The sequence below is a fragment of the Moschus berezovskii genome, chromosome 5, assembly GCF_049115385.1.
Source record: "Moschus berezovskii isolate FMDL1 chromosome 5, NW_MosBer_1.0, whole genome shotgun sequence".
Classification (NCBI taxonomy): domain Eukaryota; kingdom Metazoa; phylum Chordata; class Mammalia; order Artiodactyla; family Moschidae; genus Moschus; species Moschus berezovskii.
In genome coordinates, this window is record NC_142464.1 from 67,596,811 (window position 1) to 67,623,668 (window position 26,858).

General features: G+C 36.7%; 1 protein-coding gene and 1 pseudogene across 1 annotated transcript in view; both read left to right on the top strand.

Annotated features, from left to right (window-relative positions):
• The first annotated feature begins 8,831 nt into the window (after positions 1-8,831).
• On the top strand, positions 8,832-9,233 carry LOC148777844 (small ribosomal subunit protein eS24 pseudogene; annotated as a pseudogene).
• Positions 9,234-10,437: 1,204 nt separating this feature from the next.
• Positions 10,438-26,858, top strand: part of KLB (klotho beta) — a 31,349-nt gene continuing 14,928 nt past the window's right edge. The window contains exon 1 of the mRNA XM_055435017.2: positions 10,438-11,312. Coding sequence (XP_055290992.2) covers positions 10,575-11,312 — 738 coding nt within the window. The 5' untranslated portion in view covers positions 10,438-10,574. The remainder of the gene's footprint in view (positions 11,313-26,858) is intronic.

A 26,858-nucleotide genomic window follows, 5' to 3' on the forward strand; every position in this document is an offset into this window, starting at 1 on the left:
ACATCACTTCCAGGCCAAAGCGTGTAAGGTTTCCACTTTCACCAACTGAGTGCAGAGGGTGGGGTCTCTGGGGCAACCTCGGTCTTAGGGGCAACTGACCACACACATAAGCAGTCTGGATCTCTGAACCACTGTAAAGAAGAGCCACCTGACAACTTGGAACTCCTTCTTCAGACAAATGCGCGGCAGACGACCTTCTGTGTGGGCCTTAACTTTGTATTTCTGTGTCTGTTTATATAGTATTACCCTACCTTACATTCAGTTCAGTTCAGTTCAGTCGCTCAGTCGTGTCCGACTTGCTTAAAATATTTTCAATGGCTGCCCACTTCTTTCAAGGTAAAGCCCAAATTCCAGCAACATGGGTCATGAACTTCTTCATTACCTCATTCCTGCCAATCTGTACAAATCATTTCTTGCCATTTCACTCTAATTCTCAGGACCCGGGTGTCCTAAACGACTTGCCAAACGTTTCCATTCCTGGGACTTTAAATACACTACTACATCTACATGAGATAGCTATTCTCCCTCCTCCCCTGCTCCTTCTGGCTAAATCTTGTCATTCATTCTTCATTTTTTAAGAAAAAAATAAGATTTTTCAGGCATCTCCACTCAGCCTTCCACTTACATACATACACGTGTACACACACACACACACAGACTCACAATGCTGGATTATATATGACTCCTATGTGCTTCTGTGCTTCCCAGGTGGCACTAATGGTGAAGAAGCCACCTGCCAATGTAGGAGATGCAAGACATGTGGATTCGATCCCTGGGTTGGGATGATCCCTTGGAATAGGAAATGGCACACCACTCAAGTATTCTTGCCTGGAAAATTCCATGGACAGAGGAGCCTTGAAGTCTATAGTCCATGGGACCGCAAAGAGTCAGACACAACTGAGTGAGCACAGTGTTTCTATAAGATTTGAATCTGTGAACTGAATCAGTGAAAACTGTGACATCTTCAGTTTTAAATTCCAACCTCCAACAAAGTGCTTGACCACAGGAGATACTCAATAAAGATTTGTTGAATGAATAGATGAATGATTAAATGATGAATTCTGGCTTCTAGTATCTTGGTCTCAAAGCCCTCATCTAAAAAATAAAGGGTTGACCCAGATGATCTCTAAAGACCCATTCAACTATAAAATTCTGTCATTTGTACAAAGCATTATGAAGTGGTGCTTTGAATGTAGAATTCCTAGAGTGTATAGATCTGCCCCAATCACCTGGTACTTGGCAGACACTATCTAAATTCTTAGACATTTTATGTTTTTTATTCTTTTTTTTCTTGACTAAACTGTAAGCTCTTTGAGGGCAGGGATGTATATAGTCCTCTACTAGGGCCTAAGATGGATCCTTTTATTGAGTAAAATATTCAAAAAATATTTGATGGTGTTTACAAAAAAAAAGAAGCTCCTAGTCTTGTTTCACTAAGCCATGAAAAATACTTCATAAATTCATAATCTATTTTTGTAAATATTTGGAAATTTTTGTCTCAGTATTGAGTCATTGTCATCATAAAATTTCTTCATCTATTTTTCTCTTTTATTCTTTAAAAAAATGCCAAGACATGGAGGCAACCTAAGTGCCCATCAACAGATAAATGGATAAAGAAGATGTGGGTGTATATATATATATACACGAGTAATATGAAAGTGAAAGAGGAGAGTGAAAAAGCTGGCTTAAAACTCAACATTCAAAAAACAAAGATCATGGCATCCAGTCCCATCACTTCATGCTAATAGATGGAGGAAAATTGGAAACAGTAAAAGACTTTATTTTCTTGGGCTCCAAAATCACTTCAGATTGTGACTGCAGCCATGAAATTAAAAGATGCTTGCTTGCTCCTTGGAAGAAAAGCTATCACCAACCTAGATAGCATATTAAAAAGCAGAGACATTACTTTACCAACAAAGGTCCGTCTAGTCTAGTTTTTTTTTCCAGTTGTCATGTATGGATGTGAGAGTTGGACCATAAAGAAAGCTGAGCACCAAAGAACTGATGCTTTTGAAATGTGGTGTTGGAGAAGACTCTTCAGAGTCCCTTGGACTGCAAGGATATCAAATCAGTCCATCCTAAAGGAAATCAGTCCTGAATATTCATCGGAAGGACTGATGCTGAAGCTCCAATACTTTGGCCACCTGATGTGAAGAACTGACTCACTGGAAAAAACCCTGATGCTGGGAAAGATTGAAGGCAGGAGAAGGGGATGATAGAGGATGAGATGGTTGGATGGCATCACTGACTTAATGGACACGATTTTGAGCAAGTTCTGGGAGTTGGTAATGGACAGGGAAGCCTGACATGCTACAGTCAATGGGGTCACAAAGAGTTGGCATGATTGAGCAACTGAACTGAACTGAATGTGTAACATAGTGAAATATTACTCAGCCATAAAAGGGAATGAAATATTACCATTTGCAGAAACACAGGAGGATTAGAGATATCATGCTAAGTGAAGTAAGTCAGAAAAACAAATACCATATGCTATCACTTATTTGTAGAATCTAAAATATGACACAAAGAGCTTATTTACAAAACAGAAACAGACTCAGAGACATAGAAAACAAACCTATGGTTACCAAAGGGAAAAGGGGTGGGATACATACCACTGTATACCACTATATATAAAGTAGACAGACAACAAAGATTTACATTTTAGCACAGGAAACTATATTCAATATATTCTAATAATCTGTAATGAAAAGAATCCGAAGCTGTATACGTAAAACTAACACAATACTGTAAATCAACTATAGTTAATTTAACAAATTAACTTTAAAAATGCTCAGTATACATTTCAAAACCTAGTCTTTGTTAACAAACTATTTTTTAATTAATATTTTTCTTGAGCAATTATACTTACAAAGTTTCCATAAATTCCTTCACTCCCTTCCCCCACATTTTCCCCATACTTAACATCTTGTATTAGTGTGGTATATTTATTATAATTGATGACGCGGGTCGACACCGGCTCCGGCGGTGCAACCGACCACGCACAGAAGTGTGGCCTAGAAGCTACCCCACGTCCAAGGTAAGGTACAGCGGCTGTGCTTTGCTGGAGCAGCTGTGAAGAGTTATTACACGACCAAGGTAAGAGAAACCCAAATAAGACAGTAGGTATTGCGAGGGGGCATCAGAGGGCAGACACACTGAAATCATAATCACAGAAAACTAGTCGATCTGATCACATGGACCACAGCCCCGTCTAACTCAATGAAACTAAGCCATGCCATGTGGGGCCACCCAAGACGGATGGGTCATGGTGGAGAGGTGTGACAGAATGTGGTCCACTGGAGAAGGGAATGACAAACCACTTCATTATACTTGCCTTGAGAACCCCATGAACAGTATCAAAAGGCAAAATGATAGGATACTGAATGAGGAATTCCCCAGGTCGGTAGGTGCCCAGTATGCTACTGGAGATCAGTGGAGAAATAACTCCAGAAAGAATGAAGGGATGGAGCCAAAGCAAAACCAATACCCAGTTATGGATGTGACTAGTGATAGAAGCAAGGTCCGATGCTGTAAAGAGCAATGTTGCATGGGAACCTGGAATGTTAGGTCCATGAAACAAGGCAAATTGGAAGTGGAGATGACAAGAGTGAACGTAGACATTCTAGGAATCAGTGAATTAAAATGGACTGGAATGGGTGAATTTAACTCAGATGAACATTATATCTACTACTGTGGGCAGGAATCCCTTAGAAGAAATGGAGTAGCCATCATGGTCAACAAAAGAGTCCGAAATGCAGTACTTGGATGCAATCTTAAAAACGACAGAATGATTTCTGTTCGTTTCCAAGGCAAACCATTCAATATTACAGTAATCCAAGTCTATGCCCTAACCAGTAATGCTGAAGAAGCCGAAGTTGAACGATTCTATGAAGACCTACAAGACCTTTTAGAACTAACACCCAAAATAGATGTCCTTTTCATTATAGGGGACTGGAATGCAAAAGTAGGAAGTCAAGAAACACCTGGAGTAACAGGCAAAAATGGCCTTGGAGCATGAAATGAAGCAGGGCAAAGGCTAATAGAGTTTTGCCAAGAGAACGCACTGGTCATAGCAAACATCCTCTTCCAACAACACAAGAGAAGACTCTACACATGGACATCACCAGATGGTCAACACCGAAATCAGATTCATTATATTCTTTGCAGCCAAAGATGGAGAAGCTCTATACAGTTAGCAAAAACAAGACCAGGAGCTGACTGTGGCTCAGATCATGAACTCCTTATTGCCAAATTCAGACTTAAATTGAAGAAAGTAGGGAAAACCACTAGACCATTCAGATATGACCTCAATCAAATCCCTTATGATTATACAGTCGAAGTAAGAAATAGATTTAAGGGACTAGATCTGATAGAGTGCCTTATGAACTCTGGACGGAGGTTCGTGACATTGTACAGGAGACAGGGACCAAGACCATCCCCATGGAAAAGAAATGCAAAAAAGCAAAATGGCTGTCTGAGGAGACCTTACAAATAGCTGAGAAAAGAAAAGAAGTGAAAAGCAAAGGAGAAAAGGAAAGATATATGCATCTGAATGCAGAGTTCCAAAGAATAGCAAGGAGAGATAAGAAGCCCTCCTCAGCCATCAATGCAAGGAAAACAACAGAATGGGAAAAACAAGAGATCTCTTCAAGAAAATTAGAGATATCAAGGGAACATTTCATGCAAAGATGGGCTTGATAAAGGACAGAAATGGTATGGACCTAACAGAAGCAGAAGATATTAAGAAGAGGTGACAAGAATACACAGAAGAACTGTACAAAAAAGATCTTCACGACCAAGATAATCACGATGGCGTGATCACTCACCTGGAGCCAGATATCTTGGAATGTGAAGTCAAGTGGGCCTTAGAGAGCATCACTACGAACAAAGCTAGTAGAGGTGATGGAATTCCAACTGAGCTTTTTAAATCCTGAAAGATGATGCTGTGAAAGTGCTTCACTCAATATGCCAGCAAATTTGGAAAACTCAGCAATGGCCACAGGCCTGGAAAAGGTCAGTCTTCATTCCAATCCCAAAGAAAGGCAATGCCAAAGAATGCCCAAACTACCGCACAATTGCACTCATCTCACACGCTAGTAAAGTCATGCTCAAAATTCTCCAAGCCAGGCTTCAGCAATATGTGAACCATGAACTTCCAGATGTTCAAGCAGGTTTTTGAAAAGGCAGAGGAACCAGAGATCAAATTGCCAACATCCGCTGGATCATGGAGAAAGCAAGAGAGTTCCAGAAAAACATCTATTTTTGCTTCATTGACTATGCCAAAGCCTTTGACTGTGTGGATCAATAAACTGTGGAACATTCTGAAAGAGATGGGAATCCCAGACCACCTGACCTGCCTCTTGAGAAACCTCTATGCAGGTCAGGAAGCAACAGTCAGAACTGGACATGGAACAAGAGACTGGTTCCAAATAGGAAAAGGAGTACGTCAAGGTTGTATATTGTCACCCTGCTTATTTAACTTATATGCAGAGTACATCATGAGGAACGCTGGGCTGGAAGAAGCACAGGCTGGAATTAAGATTGCCGGGAGAAATATCAATAACCTCAGATATGCAGATGACACCACCCTTATGGCAGAAAGTGAAGAGGAACTAAAAAGCCTCTTGATGAAAGTGAAAGAGGAGAGTGAAAATGTTGGCTTAAAGCTCAACATTCAGAAAACAAAGATCATGGCATCTGGTCCCATCACTTCATGGGAAACGGATGGAGAAACAGTGGAAACAGTGTCAGACTTTATTTTTTTGGGCTCCAAAATCACTGCAGATGGTGACTGCAGCCATGAAATTAAAAGACGCTTACTCCTTGGAAGGAAAGTTATGACCAACCTAGATAGCATATTAAAAAGCAGAGACATTACTTTGCCAACCAAGGTCCGTCTAGTCAAGGCTATGGTTTTTCCCGTGGTCATGTATGGATGTGAGAGTTGGACTGTGAAGAAAGCTGATTGCCGAAGAATTGATGCTTTTGAACTGTGGTGCTGGAGAAGACTCTTGAGAGTCCCTTGGACTGCAAGGAGATCCAATCAGTCCATTCTAAAGGAGATCAATCCTGGGTGTTCATTGGAAGGACTGATGCTAAAGCTGAAACTGCAATACTTTGGCCACCTCATGCGACGAGTTGACTCACTGGAAAAGACTCTGATGCTGGGAGGGATTGGGGGCAGGAGGAGACAAGGATGACAGAGAATGAGATGGCTGGGTGGCATCACCGACTCAATGGACATGAGTTTGAGTGAACTCCGGGAGTTGGTGATGGACAGGGAGGCTTGGCGTGCTATGATTCATGGGGTCACAAAGAGTCGGACATGACTGAGTGACTGAACTGAACTGAACTGACTGAATCTAATATTGATATATTATTACTAACTAAAGTTTATAGTCTATATTAAGATTCACTCTTTATGTTGTACATTCTATAGGTTTTGGTTAATGGGCTCAACATTACAGGAGCCTACAGAATATTTATTTCACTGCCCTAAAAATCCCCCGAAATCCACCTATTCATGCCTTCCTCTCCCCAGTACCTGGCAACCAATAATCTTTTTACAGCTTATCATATAGTTTGAATCATACAGTATGTAGCCATTTCAGATTCATTCCTGTTTCTTAGTAATGTGCATTTAAGGCTCCTCTTTTTTTTTCCTGGCTTGATAGCTCATTTCTTATCACTGAATAATATTCCATTTACCACAGCTTTGTTTACCCATTCACCTATTGAATGACATTGCTTTCAATTTTGGGCAATTATGGATAAAGCTTCTATAAACATTTATGTGCATGTTTTTGTGTGGACATAAATTTTTAATTCATTTGGGGAAATACTAAGAAATGGTGTGATATGATTGATATATTACCAAATGCAATATGGTGAAAAATATGGGTTGTTGTTTTTGTTGTTTAGTTGCTAAGTCATGTCCGACTCTTGTGACCCCATGGATAGCAGCCCACCACACTCTTCTGTCCATGGGATTTCCCAGGCAAGAATATGAGAGTGGGTTGTCATTTCCTTCTTCAGAAGATCTTTCTGATCCAAAGGTCAAACCCATGTCTCCTGCACTGCAGGCAGATTTATTACCAATGAACCAGGGAAGCCAAAAATGTGGGTATTTTCTTATAATTTTAAGTATTGGTTATAGTTTTTATTACATCATTATAATCATACTGATTTGTGCTTTAGGTAATTATCCCCCTATGAATGAATCTTTAAATTATTTCTAATTTCCCTCTGTCACAAATAATGCTGCTATAAAAATATTTGCATACACAGCATTTTATATATTTTAATTAATTTATTATAATATACTTCAGAGATCACTAGATTAAAGGATAGGATAAAAATCTAAGATTCATGATATATTAAAAACTGTTTTCCATGAGTATTGTGCAAATTTATATTCTAATCAGCAAAGTCTTACAACCTCATTAACGTTGATTTTTATTACTTACATATATTTTTGATCATTTTATAAAAGAAAATGCTGTATAGTAATTTTTGTAAGTCCTTTTAATTACCAGTCATTAAAATTTTTTCATTAGCTACACAGTTACAATTTCCTCTCTTGTATATTTTTTACTCATTAGTTTACCCATTTATTTGATTTAAGTATTTTTCTTATTGATTTGCAATGAATTACTTATATAATAAAAAGTTGGCCATTAGCTTTCTAGATTTACCCATTTTTCAAGTTTGTTATTAGCTTTTTAATTTTTTCAAATATTTTAATTATAAATTATGTATGCTCAAATATATATATCATCCTATAAACCATATATTTATATAATTTCATTTTTACTTCTGTTTCCTTCTAGATTTCTGTGGCACCATGTGGCTTATGGGATCTTAGTTCCACGACCAAGGATTGAACCTGAGCCCTCATCAATGAAAGTGCAGAGTCCTAACCACTGGACTGCCAGGAAATTCCCTATGTATATATATTTTTTATTGTTTATACACATAACATAAAATTTACCATCTTAAATTTCTGTGGCTGTATATTTTTGAAATAAATATATTTATGAGGTTCTAAATTATTACATTAAAAAATGTTTAGTAATCATTTCCTAATATATGCAAATATCAAATCATTATTTGTACACCTTAAAGTAAAACAATGTTATATATCAATTGTGTGCATATGTGCTCAGTTGCTCAGTCATATCTGACTCTGAAACCCTTTGAACTGTATCCCACCAGGCTCCTTTGTCCATGGACTTTCCCAGGCAAGAATACTGGAGTGGGTTGCCATTTCCTTCTCCAGGTGATCCTCCCCATTCAGGGATCAAACCTGTATTTCCTGCATCTCTTGCATTGGCAGGTGGATTCTTTACCACTGGGCCATATGGGAAGCCCTATATGTCAATTTTGTCTCAATAGACCTAGGAAATTTTAATTTAAAATTAGGGAACTAATTGCATCAACTCCATTCATTTAACAGACAATGATTAAGCATTTACTCTGATAAGTGAGGATAAAAATTTAAGAGATATTCTTACAGCCTAGTGAGAGGGACAAACAGTTCTGGGATTATATGATAAATGCAGTGATAGAGGTATGCATAGTATATCATTGCTATATTCTTTCATTCAACACAAGCTTAGGCCCCAGATATTCAATAGGGAACCAAACAGTAATGGCTTTTGCTTTTAAAAGGCAGAGATTACAGTCAAACAAAAGATACAGATAAATGCAGTGTATGTTAAGTGTCGTAACAGTGAAAACATGGGCTGCCATGGGAACACGGAGAATATTCATTTAAATCAAATCAGACTGGCTATTTTTCCTCCTGACCTGCCTGAGGATCAACCGCCATCATGCATGTCACTGTAACCATCTGGACCAGGAAGTTCATGACCAAACCACTGCCTCAGTAAAAACAAATGGTCACTGATGTCCTTCACCCTGGGGACACAGCAGTGCCTAAGACAGAAAGTCAGGAAAAACTAGCTAAAATGTACAAAACCACACCAGATGTCATCTTGGTATTTGGATTAAGAACCCATTTTACGGTGACATGACAGTTGATTTACAATTCCTTAGATTACATCCCCAAAAATGAACCCAGACACAGACTTGCAAGATGTGGCCTGTATGAAAAGAAGCATACCTCAAGAAAACAGCCAAAGGAATGCAGGCACAGAAGGAAGTCAGGGGACTGTAGGCCAATGGTGACACTGTCAAAAAGCGAGCTTGAGACTGGACAACAGGCGGACTAGATTCTGCAGATGGAGTGACTTTATCTGCAGTGACTGAAGATTTGTTTTCAGGAAAGGGCCGATAAACTAAAACCTTCTTGAAATCTAAATTTAAAAATAAATAAAATCAGGAGGTGATAAGTCCACCTGCCAATGCAGGTGGGTACAGATTCAATCCCTGATCTGGGAAGATCCCACATGAGCACTTACTATGTGACAGTGTCTATTCAAAGTGCTTTACATGTATTATCTCACAATAATTCAGGCAGCTGATACTATTATTATGCCTTATCATACATGAAAAGAAACTGAGGTGCAGAAAGCTGAAAGAACTTGTCCTCAGCCACACAACGGTTAAACTCAGGCAGTCTAACTGTAGCGGCCAAACCATTAACCACTCTGCCTCTCACTAGTATATGAGGCTTCAGATTTTTAAAATTTTAACTAATGACCAAATAACCAAGGTCATTTGGAGGCTATAGGTTCTGTACAATACTTATTTCTATTTATTCTTATTCCAGACAATGCATTTTAAATTTTCTTTATGTTTTCAGCATCACTATTTTCTTTTTCAGTTTTTTTTTTTGTAATTATTGTGTATTAATTCTTTAAGTGAATTTCCACAATAATTTTGTTGAACTAAAATTTGGTTAAAAGTGCATTAAATGCATAAATTAAGTTGGAAATTATTCAATGTTTCCACCCAGAAAGTGCTGTATATTTCTTCCTTCATTTTTTAATTTACAAATACATTTTTTAAATTTCTTAAACAGTAGTTAATAAGATTACTCTTTAATGTGTTATAATTTTCATGGAAGTATAATATCTTATGTTTTCTAATTCTTTATTATTGGCATATAGGAATGCTGTTCATTTGTCCATAAAATTGCTTTTTCTGAAATGTGAAACATAAAATTACCACTCAAAACCTACAAAAATAGAAAAGGTATACACTTTACTCAATAATGTCCAAAACATCCAGAAAAGATTTGCATCACCATAAAAGACGACAAAGAAACTATGGCATTTTCTTCCTTGTTTATATATAAGTTACACATTTGAACTATTTGTCACTGATGCATTTCCATATAATTTTTCCAATAATAAGAGAGAAGGCAACATGCTGGTGAGTGCAATAGAGCCACCTCCCTCAAATTACGTTGCTCTCCCTGACCCATCCTAAGTCTCACAGTTCAAGCTAATCATTGACAGAGCTTTACAATCACAAGCTTTTTTACTGAAGCGTTGATAAGACAGTCGAGCAGTTAGTGGCAAATGAAGCCAGGCTGTGCGGCATGATCTCCAGGGAATGAATGGATTTTCTTCAGCACCGATGAAAGAAACATACGCTATAGGAAAACAATGTCCAGCGGGGGACTGCAAAGATCTGTCATCCTGTCAGCGTTTATTCTCCTACGAGCTGTTACTGGATTCTCTGGAGACGGAAGAACTATATGGTCTAAAAATCCTAATTTCAGTCCGGTAAATGAAAGTCAGCTGTTTCTCTATGACACTTTTCCTAAAAACTTTTTCTGGGGCGTTGGGACTGGAGCATTTCAAGTGGAAGGAAATTGGAAGGCAGACGGAAAAGGACCTTCTATATGGGATCACTTCATCCATACACACCTTAAAAATGTCAACAGCATGAATAATTCCAGTGACAGTTACATTTTTCTAGAAAAGGACTTATCAGCCCTGGATTTTATAGGTGTTTCTTTCTATCAATTTTCAATTTCCTGGCCAAGGCTTTTCCCAGGTGGAATAGTATCAGCTGTCAACGCAAAAGGTCTCCAGTATTACAATACTCTTCTCAATGCTCTGGTACTTAGAAACATTGAACCTATAGTTACTTTATATCATTGGGATTTGCCTTTGGCGCTCCAGGAAAAATATGGGGGGTGGAAAAACGAAACCATAATAGATTTCTTCAATGACTATGCCACATACTGTTTCCAGACATTTGGGGACCGTGTCAAATATTGGATTACAATTCATAACCCATATCTAGTCGCTTGGCATGGGTATGGGACTGGCATCCATGCTCCAGGAGAGAAGGGAAATTTAGCAGCTGTCTACACCGTGGGACACAACCTGATCAAGGTACTGTACAGCTGACTTCATAGTATACTTTCAGAATATAAAGAGCAGGAGTTTAAAAAAACTCTATAAAAATGTATGTTTCATTTAAATAACTTTTTATTGAAATCAGCTCAACTAATTTTGGTCTCATTCACAACTTCTATCCTCAGATTTCATACTTAAGGTAGTGCATGTTTTATTTACCTAAGCTACTATTACTGTATTAACCCAATTATTTTCCTTAAATATTGCACCTTTTAAATTAACTATTTTTAAATCTACAGCTATATATCAGAAAGTGAGAATATGAGTTTACTTTCATTCTGTGGAAAACCAGTCCTTCATAAATTTAATTATTGAAACCCTTTTTCTGATCGTATGCAACCAATTCAGAACTTAATGTTAAGGCATGACCATTTCAAACATGTATTTGTTGTTGATATTGCTATTCTTAGTGATATTTAGCAATAATGAGGTAGATAAGTGTTAGCTAACTGATGATACATATTAAATGCAGGATTTGAAATAAATGTATTTCACAGTTGATTTTGTGTTACATGGCAGAAAAGATGAGACTATTTGTTCTAGGAGTTAAAATTAAACTAGTAATATAACAACTGGAAAGAAAATGGTCTACTAAGTGTTTTAAAGGAGTATATTTCAAAACCTAGAGTTCATGTTGGGAAATGCTGAAATGATTAAAAGAACAGTGAAATGTAAGCAAAATAATAGCTAATATTTATTGAGACCTTATTATTTACCACAAATGACATTAAGCATATTATCTGTATTATCACATTTAATCCTCATAATAATCTTATGAACTAGGACCTTTATTATCCCCATTTTAAAGATGAGGAAACTGAAGCTTAGTGAGATTAAATAAGTTGCCCAAGGTTACAGAGTAAAATGAGCCGTTGTGACCATGGAATTTGTAAATTGCAACATTATTAAACACAGAATATCTATATTAAGAATATTTTTAAAAGAGCAATCTTTCAGGAATTTTCAAGAGATTTTGTCTTACATTGAGGCTAATATCTAGAATCAGGCTTCATTTTTTAATCCAAATAGTTACTTGGAAAAAATAAATTACTCTGGACACCTGCTACATTTTGAAAATGAAAAAAGCTTTACTAGCAGGGTTTCATAATGTGCTAGGAGAAGTAATTTGATGTTTTAATAATCAAATGTTAAATATATAGAAACAGGAAAATGTATAGGAACATAAAATTACTCCATGTCTAAATTTGCACATACAAAAAAAGTACTTGTTAACCCTTCTTTCCTTTTTGAACTTTTTAGATTATTATACATGTGTATTGCACTATGTTTCAGTCACACCTGCCCTTGCAGTTCAGTTAACATACTGCATTACAATCTCAAGGTCATTTATATATCTTTGACTGTACTTGTATACAGAACAAATATCAATGTATGGGTATACTGTGATTTGGCAAATAGACCTCAAAGGGAAGAAAGCATACAACTATTAACTATGAAGGTTATGCATATATATTTTAGAAAAATATTCCTTTTATTTAGTTCTTTAACTTATTAAAATAATACATGCTCATGTAAATTGAGATATAAAGTTAAAAAGTTAAATTTATCCCTCCCTCTGCACCTGATAACCCCAAACTCAAGGAAACTACTGTTAGAAATATCTCATATAGTCTTTATAAAGCTTTCTATGCAAATATACACATGTGCATATATGCTTATTTAAACTTTTTATAAAGAAAAGTATTCTAAATTGTTAAAAAGGTTTTAGTCACCTAGAAAAATGTTAACAATTAGAATTATCATGAAGAATATGTTTCAGTGGTTAATTTAAAGCCCTAAAAACGATCTGATAAAAACACACAGAAAAAAGTTTTAGTTAACAAATAGATACTGTTTCCAAACTTATTCTATCAAAGCTATATTTTCAGATATTTTTCATTTTCCTCTAATTTGAGATAAACTCTGTCTTTAATATAAAATTAGATAGTAAGATAAATTTTATTGTTTAAAATAAAAGGATTACATTTTAATTATTTTCCAAAGAATTACTTTTATCCCTTTAAGTTTCTAAATCACTGACCTACACAAGGAGCATGAGTGGTCCCTTGCAATCGGTCAGAAAGTGAAATCTACTGCATAACCCAGTGACTTATAGCACCAGAGAGAAATCTTGCAATAGTTTGGCAGCCCAGGGTGAACTAGATTTTCTCATTTACCCCCTCTCTCGCCTTCCTTTAACAGAAAAGATTCATTTGATATTTTATGTTGCAACGAAGTATTTCTCCCTTATTATGCCAACTTGTGACCCAGAAGAAGCATTTCTTTAGGCTTAGTTTTTTGTCCAAGAACATTTATTGAGTTTAAAAAAAAAAACCTAATATAAAACTAAATTCATAGGTCATTTATAGACCACTTTATTCCCCAGTCCTCAGATACTGAAAAGATTTCACAGTGGCTCTTTGTAGCCTTTCTAGTTTCAGGATGATGTTGAAAACACCGTCTCAGTCTTAAATGTTCTGGTTTGCAGGAAACCTGAATGGTCTAACCAGGCCTGAGACTGACCTGGAATCGAGATTTCACTTTATTGCATATCTGGGGGTTACCTTTAGAGCAAGCTAAGTCTCAGGTAAAAATCCGCCACAATGATACCTACTAATAGATGCTCCACTCTGAGTTTTTAACAACATTTGGACAGAAAGAGGGTGCATTCTTTGGCCTTAACCATCTCTAAGCACTGTAATCATAGCTTTAAATATTTTCTATGATTTTTACAACAACCTTCCCAGGTACCTATTATCATCTCTGTTTACAGAGTGACATTGCTACCAAGCATCATGTCACTCCTTTGCATAAAATCCATTAGTGGCTTTCCAAAGTTTTAGGAATGAAGTCCCAAGTTTTCATAAGACCTTCAAGACACAACCCCAGCCTCCATTTCCTGCCTCCTGGCCATACTCCTGTCCCCGTCAGTAATGCTAACCCCTAGTACCCTACACTCCATGATAACGCACTACTAGGAGTGCTTTGTGAAAGGGAAACTCGCTCAGTCGTGTCCGACTCTTTGTGACCCCATGAACTGTAGCTCACCAGGCTCCTTTGTCCATGGGATTCTCCAGGCAAGAATACTGGAGTGGGTAGCCGTTCCCTTCTCCAAGGGATCTTCCTGACCCAGGGATCAAACCCACGTCTCTCGAATCACGGGCAGATCCTTTACTATCTGAGCCACCCCGGAAGCCCAGGAAGGCCTTAATTTTACGCTATTATTCCTCTCCACGCAGCCTCTGTGTGTGCGTGCCAAGTCTACTAGCGCTCTATTTAGCTAGAATGCCCTTCTTACTCCCTGCTTTATCCATCTAATGTCCTTTCTAAGTTCTCGACTCATCAGAGTTGGTGCCCCTCCTGAGGGCTCCCATAATAAGACATGTTTGCTTCTATCATAGCACTCCTTTCATGTGGTATTTTTGCATCTCCCTCAACTAGCCTGAGAGTTCTTTGCAAGGAGAGACTGTGTTTGATGTGTTTTATGTTTCCAGCACCTAACACAGAATATTAGGTACATGCTAGAAGGAAATGGCAACCCTCTCCAGTGTTTTTGCCTGGAGAATCCCAGGGATGGGGGAGCCTGGTGGGTTGCCCTCTATGGGGTCACACAGAGTCGGACACGACTGAAGCAACTTAGCAGCAGCAGCCGCAGGTATTAATACTGTGGAATGAATGGCTTGGGATTTCTATCTTACACCTTGTAATCAAAGAACCAACCACAAGTTCAAAATTCATATTTCATTGCATTCTAGCTAATTCTTGAAATATTGCTTATATTTATTCAGTGGTGTGTTTTATAAGTTAGGATTCTTGGTTGCAAGAGACAGAAACCAAACTCAAGTTGACTTAAGCAAAAATGAGCAATTCCCTGTAACCAAACCACAGGGATGAATGGACCCAGTAACTAGGACACCCTTTATCTTAGTCTTTCTTGTTCATTTCTTCTTGTGGGTTTGCCCCATACTCTCCTTTGTAGAGGAAAGAGTTCTCTGTCCCAAAATCAGGTTTTAAAATCCCAGAGACGAGATTCTAACCTGTTTGGCCTACGCATGCATACCTCAGAGAGAGCAGTAAAGCGCCAAGTTTTCATGTTAATAAAGGCAGTAATGGTATCTGTTTTTATTCTATCTGTAAATCAACAAATATGCAAAATAATTTAAATATATGAATTTTATTCCCCTCCCCCACCTTAAAATGAAATATTTGAGAGCCCCTGAGTAAAACACACGGAGAGGTGGGGATATAAGATTGCTCATAAGACGGTAACTCCTTCAGTTTATCACACTGCTAAATACTGCCAGCTTCTATGATAGTTCTGATCATTTCATGGCTTTAAGTTATTATCTGTCATAGATGTGTACTGTTTACATAGTACCAGGATTTCTTAACCTTGGTGCTGTTGACATATTGGGCCAAATAATTCTTCCTCCTCGTGAGCTGTCCTGTGCTTCGTAGGATGTTTAGCAGCATTCCTGGCCTCTATTCCCTAGATGACAGTGGCACACTTGTCCCCAGGGTTACAACCAAAATTGTCTCCAGACATTGCCAAATGTCCCCTGGAGTTGAGGGGGGACGCAAAATTCCCCACCGCCTTCCCTCCCTTGAAAACCACTGACTTAAAGCTATAAATTGTCAACTGGTTAAAGATACGAAGCATAAAGAATAGCAACTTTGAAATACAATCAGTATGAGGGACATACAATTGTCTCAGTTTTACAAAATCACCTAAAGGAGATTTTCACCAGACTTGTTAAGTCCCATACACAGACCCTAATTGATACCATATCAGGATGTTTTTGGAGAACAAATGATGCTTTAAAAAATATTAAACGAGAAAATAACATTGATGATTGTATCTAGTTTGGCTTTTCATACGTTGGGAATAAAGACTGTTTCTACTAGTTTTGTGTTATTTGTAAAATACTTGAAAGAGTTGCCCCACCCATTTCTCTTTTATAGTTATTTATGAACAAAACAACAAACTTACTTTTTGCACACTTGTTCTTCTTTAAGAGTAAAATTCAAGAAATCAGACAAAATGTTATAGAAGCAATATTATAAATATATTAATATTTATCCATTTTTGATGCCATAACTTTGTGTTTCACAAAGCATTACTTCATCGTGGCTTTTTGTTGGCTCATTTGTGTACCCAAGTACCACATGTATTATTAATTATGTTTTCTTTAAAAATGTTTATTTTGAGGGGAGTCTCCTGGGGGTCTAATGGTTAGGATTTGGTGTTTTCACTGCCGTGGCCCGGAGTTCAATCCCTGGTTGGGTAACTGAAATCCCATAAGATGATTGGCCAGAAAAAAGGAAAGTGAAAAAAAGTTTATTTTGAAAGGAAATCTTATATCCTATTATATATGAAAGACCAGTGTTTTCTAATATCCTTAAATATGTGATATTTAAAATTAAAAAAGATTCATCTTTATTATGCCCAATATCATATTCCATACAAAAAGATATAGATGCACCAGCCTTGGAAAACCATAATGAACATGTAAATTTTATTCTGCATTTGAGTATATATTCAGAATAAAATGCAGGAGACCTGAGTTTGATCCATGGGTCGGGAAGATCCCCTGGAGAAGAAAATGGCAACCCACTCCAGTATTCTTGCCTGGAAAATCCCATGGATGGAGGAGCCTGGCAGGCTACAGTCCACAGGGTCACAAAGAATCGGTCACGAGTGAGTGACTTCACTTTCACTTTTTTCAGTCCTAATACTAAACACAGTGTGTCATTTAAAAATGTGTCATAAAATACATTTTCTTATGTAGTTAAAATAATTTTAGTAACGTAAAACTATTCATTAATGGGAAAATGCCAATATTTATGTATGAGTATTTTAAATATTCATATTTTATTTTCTGAATATTTTAAATTTACTTGAAATAAACTTTTCAGTACAATCTTTAATGACATAGAATTACATGAAAGAAAATATAGGTCAACACTTGTTTGTATACCACATACAAATGATGAAATGATATCTTTAAATTCCTCAGGGGCTCAAGAGATTGCTTAATACTGTGAAAGAGGCTTTCAGGACAAGATATGTTGGGAAACTCTACTCGAGGTCAAAGCCTCACCAGTTTGTTCCTGAGCCTGGATTACGACTTGATTTATGCCCTATTTTCCACCTCTTTGAGGAACTCTGTCTTGGCATTTATTGGCGTCATTCCCTCAGAGAAGGTCACACAAGGCTGAATATGTATTAGGTACTCAATAAATAATTCAATTGATTATTTTCTATTTAAGGAAAATCTGCTTTGCCCCAGAAAGGATTTAAAATTGTAATTGAATAAAAGTGGCTTCAGACGCACACACACACACACTCCAAACCAGATACTGGCATAAACATATTGTCTTTTCAGAACATGCAAATTCATTGTGTATACCTGCTTCTATTAAGAAGTTTACATTGAAAGCCCATCTCAAAACACGGTGCAGAATGTTGATAGCTCTTAAAGCTGAGTGACATGTTTTCAGGGGTCATTATACTATCCTTTCTACCTTTATATGTTATGACTATTTTCACAATTAAAAGCAAAAAATACATAAAGTAAGAAAGTAAAGAGATTATTTTGTATTTTGAAAAGAAAAGAAAATAGTCATCTTTGTATAGTATGCTTCTTAAGGGTTCTGTCAAAATTCCTCACCAAAATTTAGTGCTAAAACTGCAGAAACAGCTGTGAAAAAGCCACCATTCACATGATTTATAGCTAAGCCTTCTTTGGCAACAGACGGCTGCAACTGTTTTCTTGAACAAGAAGGCTGCCCTGTTTCATAGGCACATTTAAATAGATTAAATGTCATTTTTAAACCTCTTCAGCCCAACCTCCCACCAATATTTTGAAAACTAAGCATATTTCAAAATGGAGTTTCTAGCAGGAGCACTTTTTAGCTTGTCTTGGTTACAGAGAAGCAAAACCTTCAAGGATCATCTGAAATGGTTTTTTCCATTAAAAAAGAAAAAAGAGGAATTTTTAAAAGCTCCCTTGTTAAAGTTGGGTTTCAAGACAACAATACATTACAATTAATTTTTGTTAAATCTGCTAGCTGAAAAACTTGCCCAGGCTTTTCTGTCCATGAAAACATTAAAAAAACTAACTTGCTACCTTCCACCACTTCCCTGCTAACACCAAAAACAACAAACAAAGGAAAAACAACACAGAAATGGGGTAAAGGACAGAAACTGGTTTTAATTCTTAAAGTGGGCACTTGAGACAATTATTACAGATAACTTTTTTATGTTCTATTATACTATTCCTAATAGCTATTATGATAAGACTGTTTTATTGCACACCTATTATTGTGTCAGACTGTACTAGGTTGCCATTTCCTTCCCCACTTTTCATATGTTATCTCATTTAATTTTTAAATCAACCCTGCCAGGTAGGTATTCTTATAGGCATTTTATAGTTGATGAAACTGAAGCCCACAGAAATTTGTATTTTCTATAATTGTGAGATTACACAACTGTACAAATGTGTTTTTTTAAACTCACAATAAGTGTCAGATCCAAAATTTAAATTTTATCGGTCTGAATACAAGTTAGCAGGTTAGCTGACATGAATCAGCTACCTAGCCTTAGCAAAAAAGAACAATTTATAGCCTACAACCCCATGGCAGTCACTTGTGTTGATGCAGACTTGATAGATATTTGACTTCACTTTGCCTATTTAAAGACCCAAACAATCTGGCTATGTGTTTTATTTGTCCACAAAATCTATGAACAGTTTATCCCTAACTCATGCATTAATCATGAGGTTTATTATTTGTTCCATTATTTTAATTTTTATTTGTCAGAACTTCAATGTCCCATTAAAGTGCTATTTACTCATATATGTGTGTCTTTGGCAATACCATCTAAAGTTTAAAAATGTTAACATAATTATTCATTTAATTAGCTATTGCATGATATATATATAACATTATATGTACATAAATATGTATATATATTATATTATACATAAATATATATATATATTTTGCCTCACTGAGCAGCTTGCAGGATTTCAGTTTCCCAACAGAGACCGAACCTGGGCCATGGCAGTGAAAACCCAGAATCCTAACCACTAGGCAACCAGGGAACGCCATAGTACTTATATTATAATCCCAACTCATCTTTATTAGGACTGTCGCAAAGAGCTGGACACAACTGAGCAACTGAACTGAACTGAAGACACATCTAACAAGATATAGGAAATAGTGATCAAGCAAGTTAAAACTAGTATTCTTATCAATGTTTCTAATCAAATTTGAATACAAGGTTAAAACAGCTTTTGGATAAGAATTGTCAGAGTTTCAATAACCAGAACACCATTGTTTGACAGAAGAGTCTAGTAAAAAAAAACTATTTGTAGAGGACAGTTGGTATTTTAAAACCTTCAAGAGACCAGTATTTACCTTTTCTAATCATTAAGTAGAAAAAGTTATACTTCAGTGAATGATTAACAGGTTTAAATAAATGTAATTATAAATGTTCAGAGAATAACATTGTGATCGTATTTAAACAGCTTGATTTGATGTGACCACTCTCATACATGGAAAATTAGGCCCAACTGGAGATCGAAAATATTGTAACTAATGGAAACAGCGCTAGATACAATGAAACTATGAACTGAGGGGAAACATTATACTAGTTTATAATATAATACATGTGTCATTTAATTGCATGCAAAAAAATCTTACTGAGAAAACTCAGTATTAGAAAATAGTTTATATTAAAAGAAAAAGGAGTAATTAAAATTATTGAACATTAACAGCAATTCCGTTCCTGAAAAGCAGAGGGACACTAAGAATAGACTAGAACCTTCTAACTTACTAACCAATAAATAGTGAATCACAGAAGTAATGAAAGTGATTTCCTGGGTGATCTAATAGTGCTACCTAAAAACTGGGGGAGCCTGGATCCTTTACTGTTTTGGAGGAGTCCATTCACTGGTTCTCTATAGCATCATATCTTGACCAGGGATTCTGGGACTGAGCCTTAAAGGGTTGGGTTTACTGTTATCAGTTCATTTTACCTGGTAATCACATGTTATTGTATGCTTCCTCGTTTTACCTTTAAATATCAACGTGTTATTCTGGAGTAAAAAAAAAAACTAAACATTCTTTAATACATAATGAAATCTAGAAGAACAGAACTTTCTATTTAAGTCACTTTTATTTGAGACTTTTGAGAAAGTGAAAAGTGATAGCACAGAGCAATTAAATTCACTGACAGGAAACATCTGTTTCAACCTATTCTCTTGACTTTTTAAAATTTCAAAATAATGCCTTTTTACTACAAAACATTTAAACAATACAGAAAGACATAAAGTTAAAAATGAACAGTCTTCTCTTTTCTTACTCCCTAAATCCATACCCCAGAACTAACAATGCTAGCAGTTTGTTCAATGTCAAAATATACTTCTCTCTATATATAAGCCTACACATATAGACATTTTTTAAAACTTTGAATCATATTATTACATTAAGATTTTGTTATCATTTCTAACTAATTTTTCTTCTACTTCTTTCTGTACTTCTCTCTCCTACTAGAGGTCATAGGTCACCTGAAGGCAGGAGCTATCTTCTTAATGTTTTTTCTAAATGCCTACTAAAGTGTCTTGTATTTGTTTTCTCTTTGGATTTGTATGTATTTTTTTGTTGTTTTGTTTGTTTTTAAACAGGGTATTGGGAAAAGTTTTCAATTAACAACAACTGCACTTTGGATAAATTTAATTGGCTACAATACTGTCACTGTGCAAAGCTGCCTTGTTTTGTTAAATAAGTGTTTATAGACTTGAATTTAAGCAATTAATCACCATAATGAATAAAGTGTGAAGAAAAGGATAAAATAATAGCCATGGGTTGAAGGAAAGCAAGAAGTAAAAATGATTTCTCTAAACTTGCTTTTACTGTTGTGTATAATTTCTTTAAGGGAAAAAAAATAATTAAGCAGAACAGGAGGTAACACTGATGAACTCTCTGTTTTGGGACTGAGATGATGTCCCAGCTGGTAAGGCTGGATAAAAAGTGAAAGTGAAAGTCATTCACTTGTGTCTGACTCTTTGCGACCCCATGGACTATAGCCCATCAGGCTCCTCTGTCCATGGAATTCTCCAGGCCTGAATACTGCAGTGGGTTGCCATTTCCTTCTCCAGGGAATCTTCCCAACCCAGGGATCAAGCCTGCTTCTCTTGCATTGAGGTGAATTCTTTACTGCTCCTCTTAAAGTGCTCCCGGCACTCACTGTCACATGTCTTTCTCGGTGTACTGACCCTCGTTTTTGTGCTGTGTCTGTTACATACTCCTTGCATTTACACATCCTGTTCAATTACCTTCGAGTCTAAGATATAAATGTCTGTTTTGAAAGCACATAGTTTAATGTGCATCATGTCCAGAAATGACAGTGACCTAGAGGTTGAAGGATTTAGTTCTAATTCTAGCTTTGCACTAACTGAGATGTTGGGCAAGTTACTTATTTCTTGTGCTTCAGCATCATTTCTGTAACAAAGAGTTTTAAAGAATTAGACTGAGTGATCTCTAAAGTCCATCTTCTAACTCTAATTAGCAGGCAAGAACACAAAACTTGGAGCAATACAGCCTCAGCTTGACTTAACTTCTGAACAAACCACCTAACCTCTCTTCCCTTGCTCTCTTATAAAATGGGAATAATAATAGTACCTACCTCTCAAGATTTAAATGAGGACTGTAATGAGATAGGACATGGAAAGTAGTTAGAATAGTGCTTAGTATCTTTATTGACTGAACCACAAATGTTTGTTATTTAGTTGTTAAGTTGTGTCCATTCTTTGCAACTCCATGGATTGCAGCATGCTAGGCTTCCCTGTCCTTCACTATCTCCCAGAGTTTGCTCAAACTCATGTCCACTGAGTCAATGATGCCATCCAACCATCTCATCCTCTATCGCCCTCTTCTCCTCCTGCCCTCAATCTTTCCCAGCAACAGAGTCTTTTCCAATGAGTTGGCTCTTATCATCAGGTGGCCAGAGTACTGGGTCTTCAGCATCAGTCCTTCCAATTAATATTTGGGATTGATTTCCTTTGGGATTGATTTCCTTTAGTATTGACTTGTGATCTCCTTGCTGTCCCTGGGACTCTCTAGAGCCTTCTCCAGCACTACCAAAATCATCAGTTCTTTAGTGCCCAGGTTTCTTTATGGTCCAACTCTCACATCCATACATGACTACTGGAAAAACCATAGCTTTGACTATACGGACCTTTGTTAGCAAAGTGATGCAGGTAAGCTCTGACAAACCTAGCCAATGTATTAAAAAGCTCAGTATGTGTGGGAGAGGGTGAGGGTGGGATGATTTGGGAGAATGGCATTGAAACATGTATATTATCATCTGAGAAACGAATCACCAGTCCAGAATCGATGCATGATACAGGATGCTCAGGGCTGGTGTACTGGGATGGACCAGAGGGATGGGATGGGGAGGGAGGTGGGAGCGGGGTTCAAGATGGGGAACACATGTACACCTGGGGTAGATTCATGTCAATGTATGGCAAAACCAATACAATAATGTAATTAGCCTCCAATTAAAATAAATAAAAAAAAAAGCTCAGTATGTTTAGCACTAGATATATGTTTGTTTTTATTACTGTTTATATTATAAATTCTCTATGATTCTGTAATTTAAACACTATTCTATCATGAAAGTCGCTCACCTTTAAGGAACTATTTAGTTAAGACTTGTGCAAAGATGATGCTGTGCTAAGTGCTATGCAACCACAGCATCCCTGCCCTTTCAGTCTAACATTGACAATGGTGTACAGATCACCATCTTCAGTCAAGAATGTCAAGTGTAAAAATGGTTCCTGAGGGATTCATTTAGCCTCTGACAGCAGTGAGGACCATATCCAATGTCAACATTGCTAGTTCTAGAAAGAGGGGAATTACATTTCAATGTCACATGCTGTACTAGGCACTTGGATAACGACATGGTTTTCTGAAAATCCCAAATTTGCTGGTAGGTCCTCCATGAACTTTCTACATGATTCTAAACTTCAGACATGTATAGATATTTTATTTTCAACAGGCAAGAGTGAGACCCTCATTCTAAGACTATTTAGTTCTTTTAATAACCAAGTGAAGCTTAAAGAAAATGTAATTTTAAAACAGTCTGTTTTGGTTCATGTCAAATGGCCTTTCCCCAAGATTCAAAATTTAGAACTGGTGGGACATAGAGAAAACCGGATGGTTTAGCACAGTGTTCAGAGAGGCCTGGGTTCACATCCTGGCTCCACCACTATTCAGTCTCTGTAAACTTCAGTTTCTTCTCTAAAATGGGAAAAATAAAACCTGCTCTGCAGAGGCTGTATTATCAACAGTGTATCTCAGGTCACCAGCAAACTAGCTGATCCATAGTGGGCATTCATTCAACAAGTGTTCTATGCCAGGCTCTCCCCTGAGCATCTGTTTGTAAAACTGTGAACAAAATAGATACAGTCCCTACACTTAAGCCTGTAGGCTAAGAGTGAATCTATGTTGCATGGGCCTGAAATTTACATAAAGGGGAAAGAAAGTAAAACAAAATCATAAACACAAGTGTTGGTTCAAAAGTAAACATCTATTTAGAATGAGAAAAATATTACAACAAATTACTGTAGTAATTGTAGTCTTAGAGATTCTGATTCCTTATTTTCTGAGGTCTCTTGAAGGAATTTATCAGAAATATTTAATTAGAAACGTTTCTAGTCACTGTTTGGCTCCCCACCCCACCCAGGACATTTCATGGGGACTCAAGTGCAGCAGGCCAGTGAGGAGCCCTGAAGTTTTAGGTTCCTTAGGTTCACAGTCAGTCTGCCTTTGTGGCAAGCCCCAAAGTGGTAGGTCTTCTTTTTACTTTTGTAATAACTATATTATTTGTAATTTTCAGAGTGGTTTCTATATTGACTATCTTTAACTTTTTATTTCTAAATTCTGAGGAAAGGCTTCAAGTCTCCAACCCAGGCCATTTTGGCTTCAGTTATACTTGGAGATATAGTATTTTTGCATGAAAATATTACTGACAGGATCACTATTGCCAATTTAATAATACCAGAAAACTTAAAATGTCATGCCGCCTTCTGCAAAGTTGGCATGCAAATATTCTCTTTAGGCAAGTAATCTGAACTTCAGTAAGACACCAATTTACTGATACTGATTTCTTCTAAGTGCCCACCTAATATCTGGAGAAACCTACAGATGCTTCACTTAATAAATTATTACCTTTATTCTAAACCTTTTCTTCTTTGTGTTGCCAGGCTTAGATTCTGGCTCAGGCATTAGTTTAATCCAGCAATATTACAATTGAAATTAGAATTCTATGACAATAACAGGACCTTTTTTTGCAAGCACAAATAGAGTAGTTTTTACATGACTTCTATGGTGAAATCCTGACACTATGCAAATTGATAACAATCAATGATTTGTAAGAATAAGTTGAAGATATAATGATTGAAAAGAAAATAGGAAGAAAATGAATTTTAACATGATCTTTGTTACTCCAACCATACAAAACATGAATTCAAACCATTAGAAATAAAATGGGTAAATATCTTCTTTATGAAAGGTAATAACTTTTGTTAATATTTAAATTCTCTCCTAAGAATAATGAGCATAAGATATTGTTTCCAAGAGAGTTTCAAGACTGTCAAAAAATAAGAAGAAAAAAAATTACATAATATAGTTCAAGGAAATAATAGTCATATAATCTTTTTAGCAATGAACTATAAAGTTGACATATCTTAGCACCCAATAAATAATGTGGAATGAATGAATATTAAATAATTTAGAAGAGCAGGATTGTAACTAGTAGAAAACTTGATACTTAATATAAAGAAGTGCTGGGTAAAAATTAAAAAAAATTTTTAAAGTGCTAGGTAAACGAAAAAATGAATCAAACGGAAATTAATTCTAGCCCAAATGGACAATGAATAAACTCAGTCAGCAGCAACAAAAGTAAATGAGGACAAAACTGTCAGCCAGGAGCCTTGAGAGTTCAGGGAAGGCCATCTGCGAACACTGGTCGTGCCCACACAACTTCCCACAGTTGTTCTCCACAGCAAGTTAAATAATTTTCAACTTACTCCTTTACAGTACTTTAAATTTAGCTTTCTGTGGTTTTCATAAGGTCTTTAAGTATATTACCTGTTCTATCTTCACAATAATTCTCTAGAATGTCTCTTTTTAGGTCAGGATGATGACGGAGGGAACTGACTGCTGCTGAGAGGGAAATGACTTACGCAAGACCTTAAAGTTGGTTAGTAGCAGGGCCAGCGCCAAAGCCTGGGAGTCCTGCTTTCGAGATCCAGGTCCTGCCCCTTGTGGTACCAAGTAGGTGAGCAGCACTTCCGTAGCACTCCTGACCGCCAGTTATCCCCCAAAAGAGCAATCAATGATTCCAAGTAGATGGTTGAAAAACAGTCACACCAAAGGACAAAATGTATGCAAAGCAATTTGGAAATATGTAAAGCATTTCAAAAAATAGGTAGCTCACTCCTGGCTTTTTTTTTTTTAAAAAAAGGAAATAATTCAAACAAATTAAAAGCTATATGACCAAAGTGAGTCATTACATTATTTATGGCAGAAAGGAAGGCGGAAAGGGTGTGAGGGAGGGAAGAAGGAACGAAGAGAAAAGAGAGGGAGGAGGAAAGGAGACAGGAAGGGAAAAACAAGCTAATTTTTATTAAAAGAGGGAGATGACTAAGCAAATCATATTTCATCCGACTCATACTGTAAAGGTTATTATGAAAACTAAAAATAACATGGAAAATGTTAGAGTGACTTTAGCTGAGAAATATATTTCGAAAAGCTGGGAGGGAAACAGAAATATGAAAACAATGTGCTCTGTGGAGTTTTAAAGTAAATTTTCTTTAATGGTGCTAATACTTTATTAAATAGCTTTAACAATAAACAAGTTTATAGTTCACATGCAAATATTTCAGCAAAAATGTGACTAAAACCATGCACAGATTTGAAAATTTAATTTTTGACCAATGATTGGGCATTCCTTAAATACAGACACGTGTGATGTACTAGCTTTCTTCAATACATGCCATCCAAAGCACTGCCTTCCATTTGTGTCCCTTCCACCATGGCTTCCTGACCCTAACCCCGTCTTCATCTTTGTTTCTAAAGTTGTCCAGCTATCTTATTTGCTTCCTGTCATGCGTCTGGACTTCCAGTGGCATCAAAGAACTGCTATGTTAGATTAGAGGAGGGAACAGAATGAGATATTAGGCCCCTGGCTGTCTCTCAGTGACATTAGGCCCTGCTATCTGCCTCAAAAAGAAAAAGCTGACTTCTCCTTTAAGCTACTGAATCTAAAGAACAAAGGTTGACGCTCCCTTAAATCAATCATTCCAAAGGTAGATGGCCTTGTACAAGATAGAGGGTAACCTTGGAAAATCACAGAATGACGGTTGTGCAAGGTTGCAGGGCCCAGGTTGCACTCCCCCCACCAACTGTGGTCCAGTTTCCCCAGCAGACCTCCTTTATAAGCGTTGGACCAAA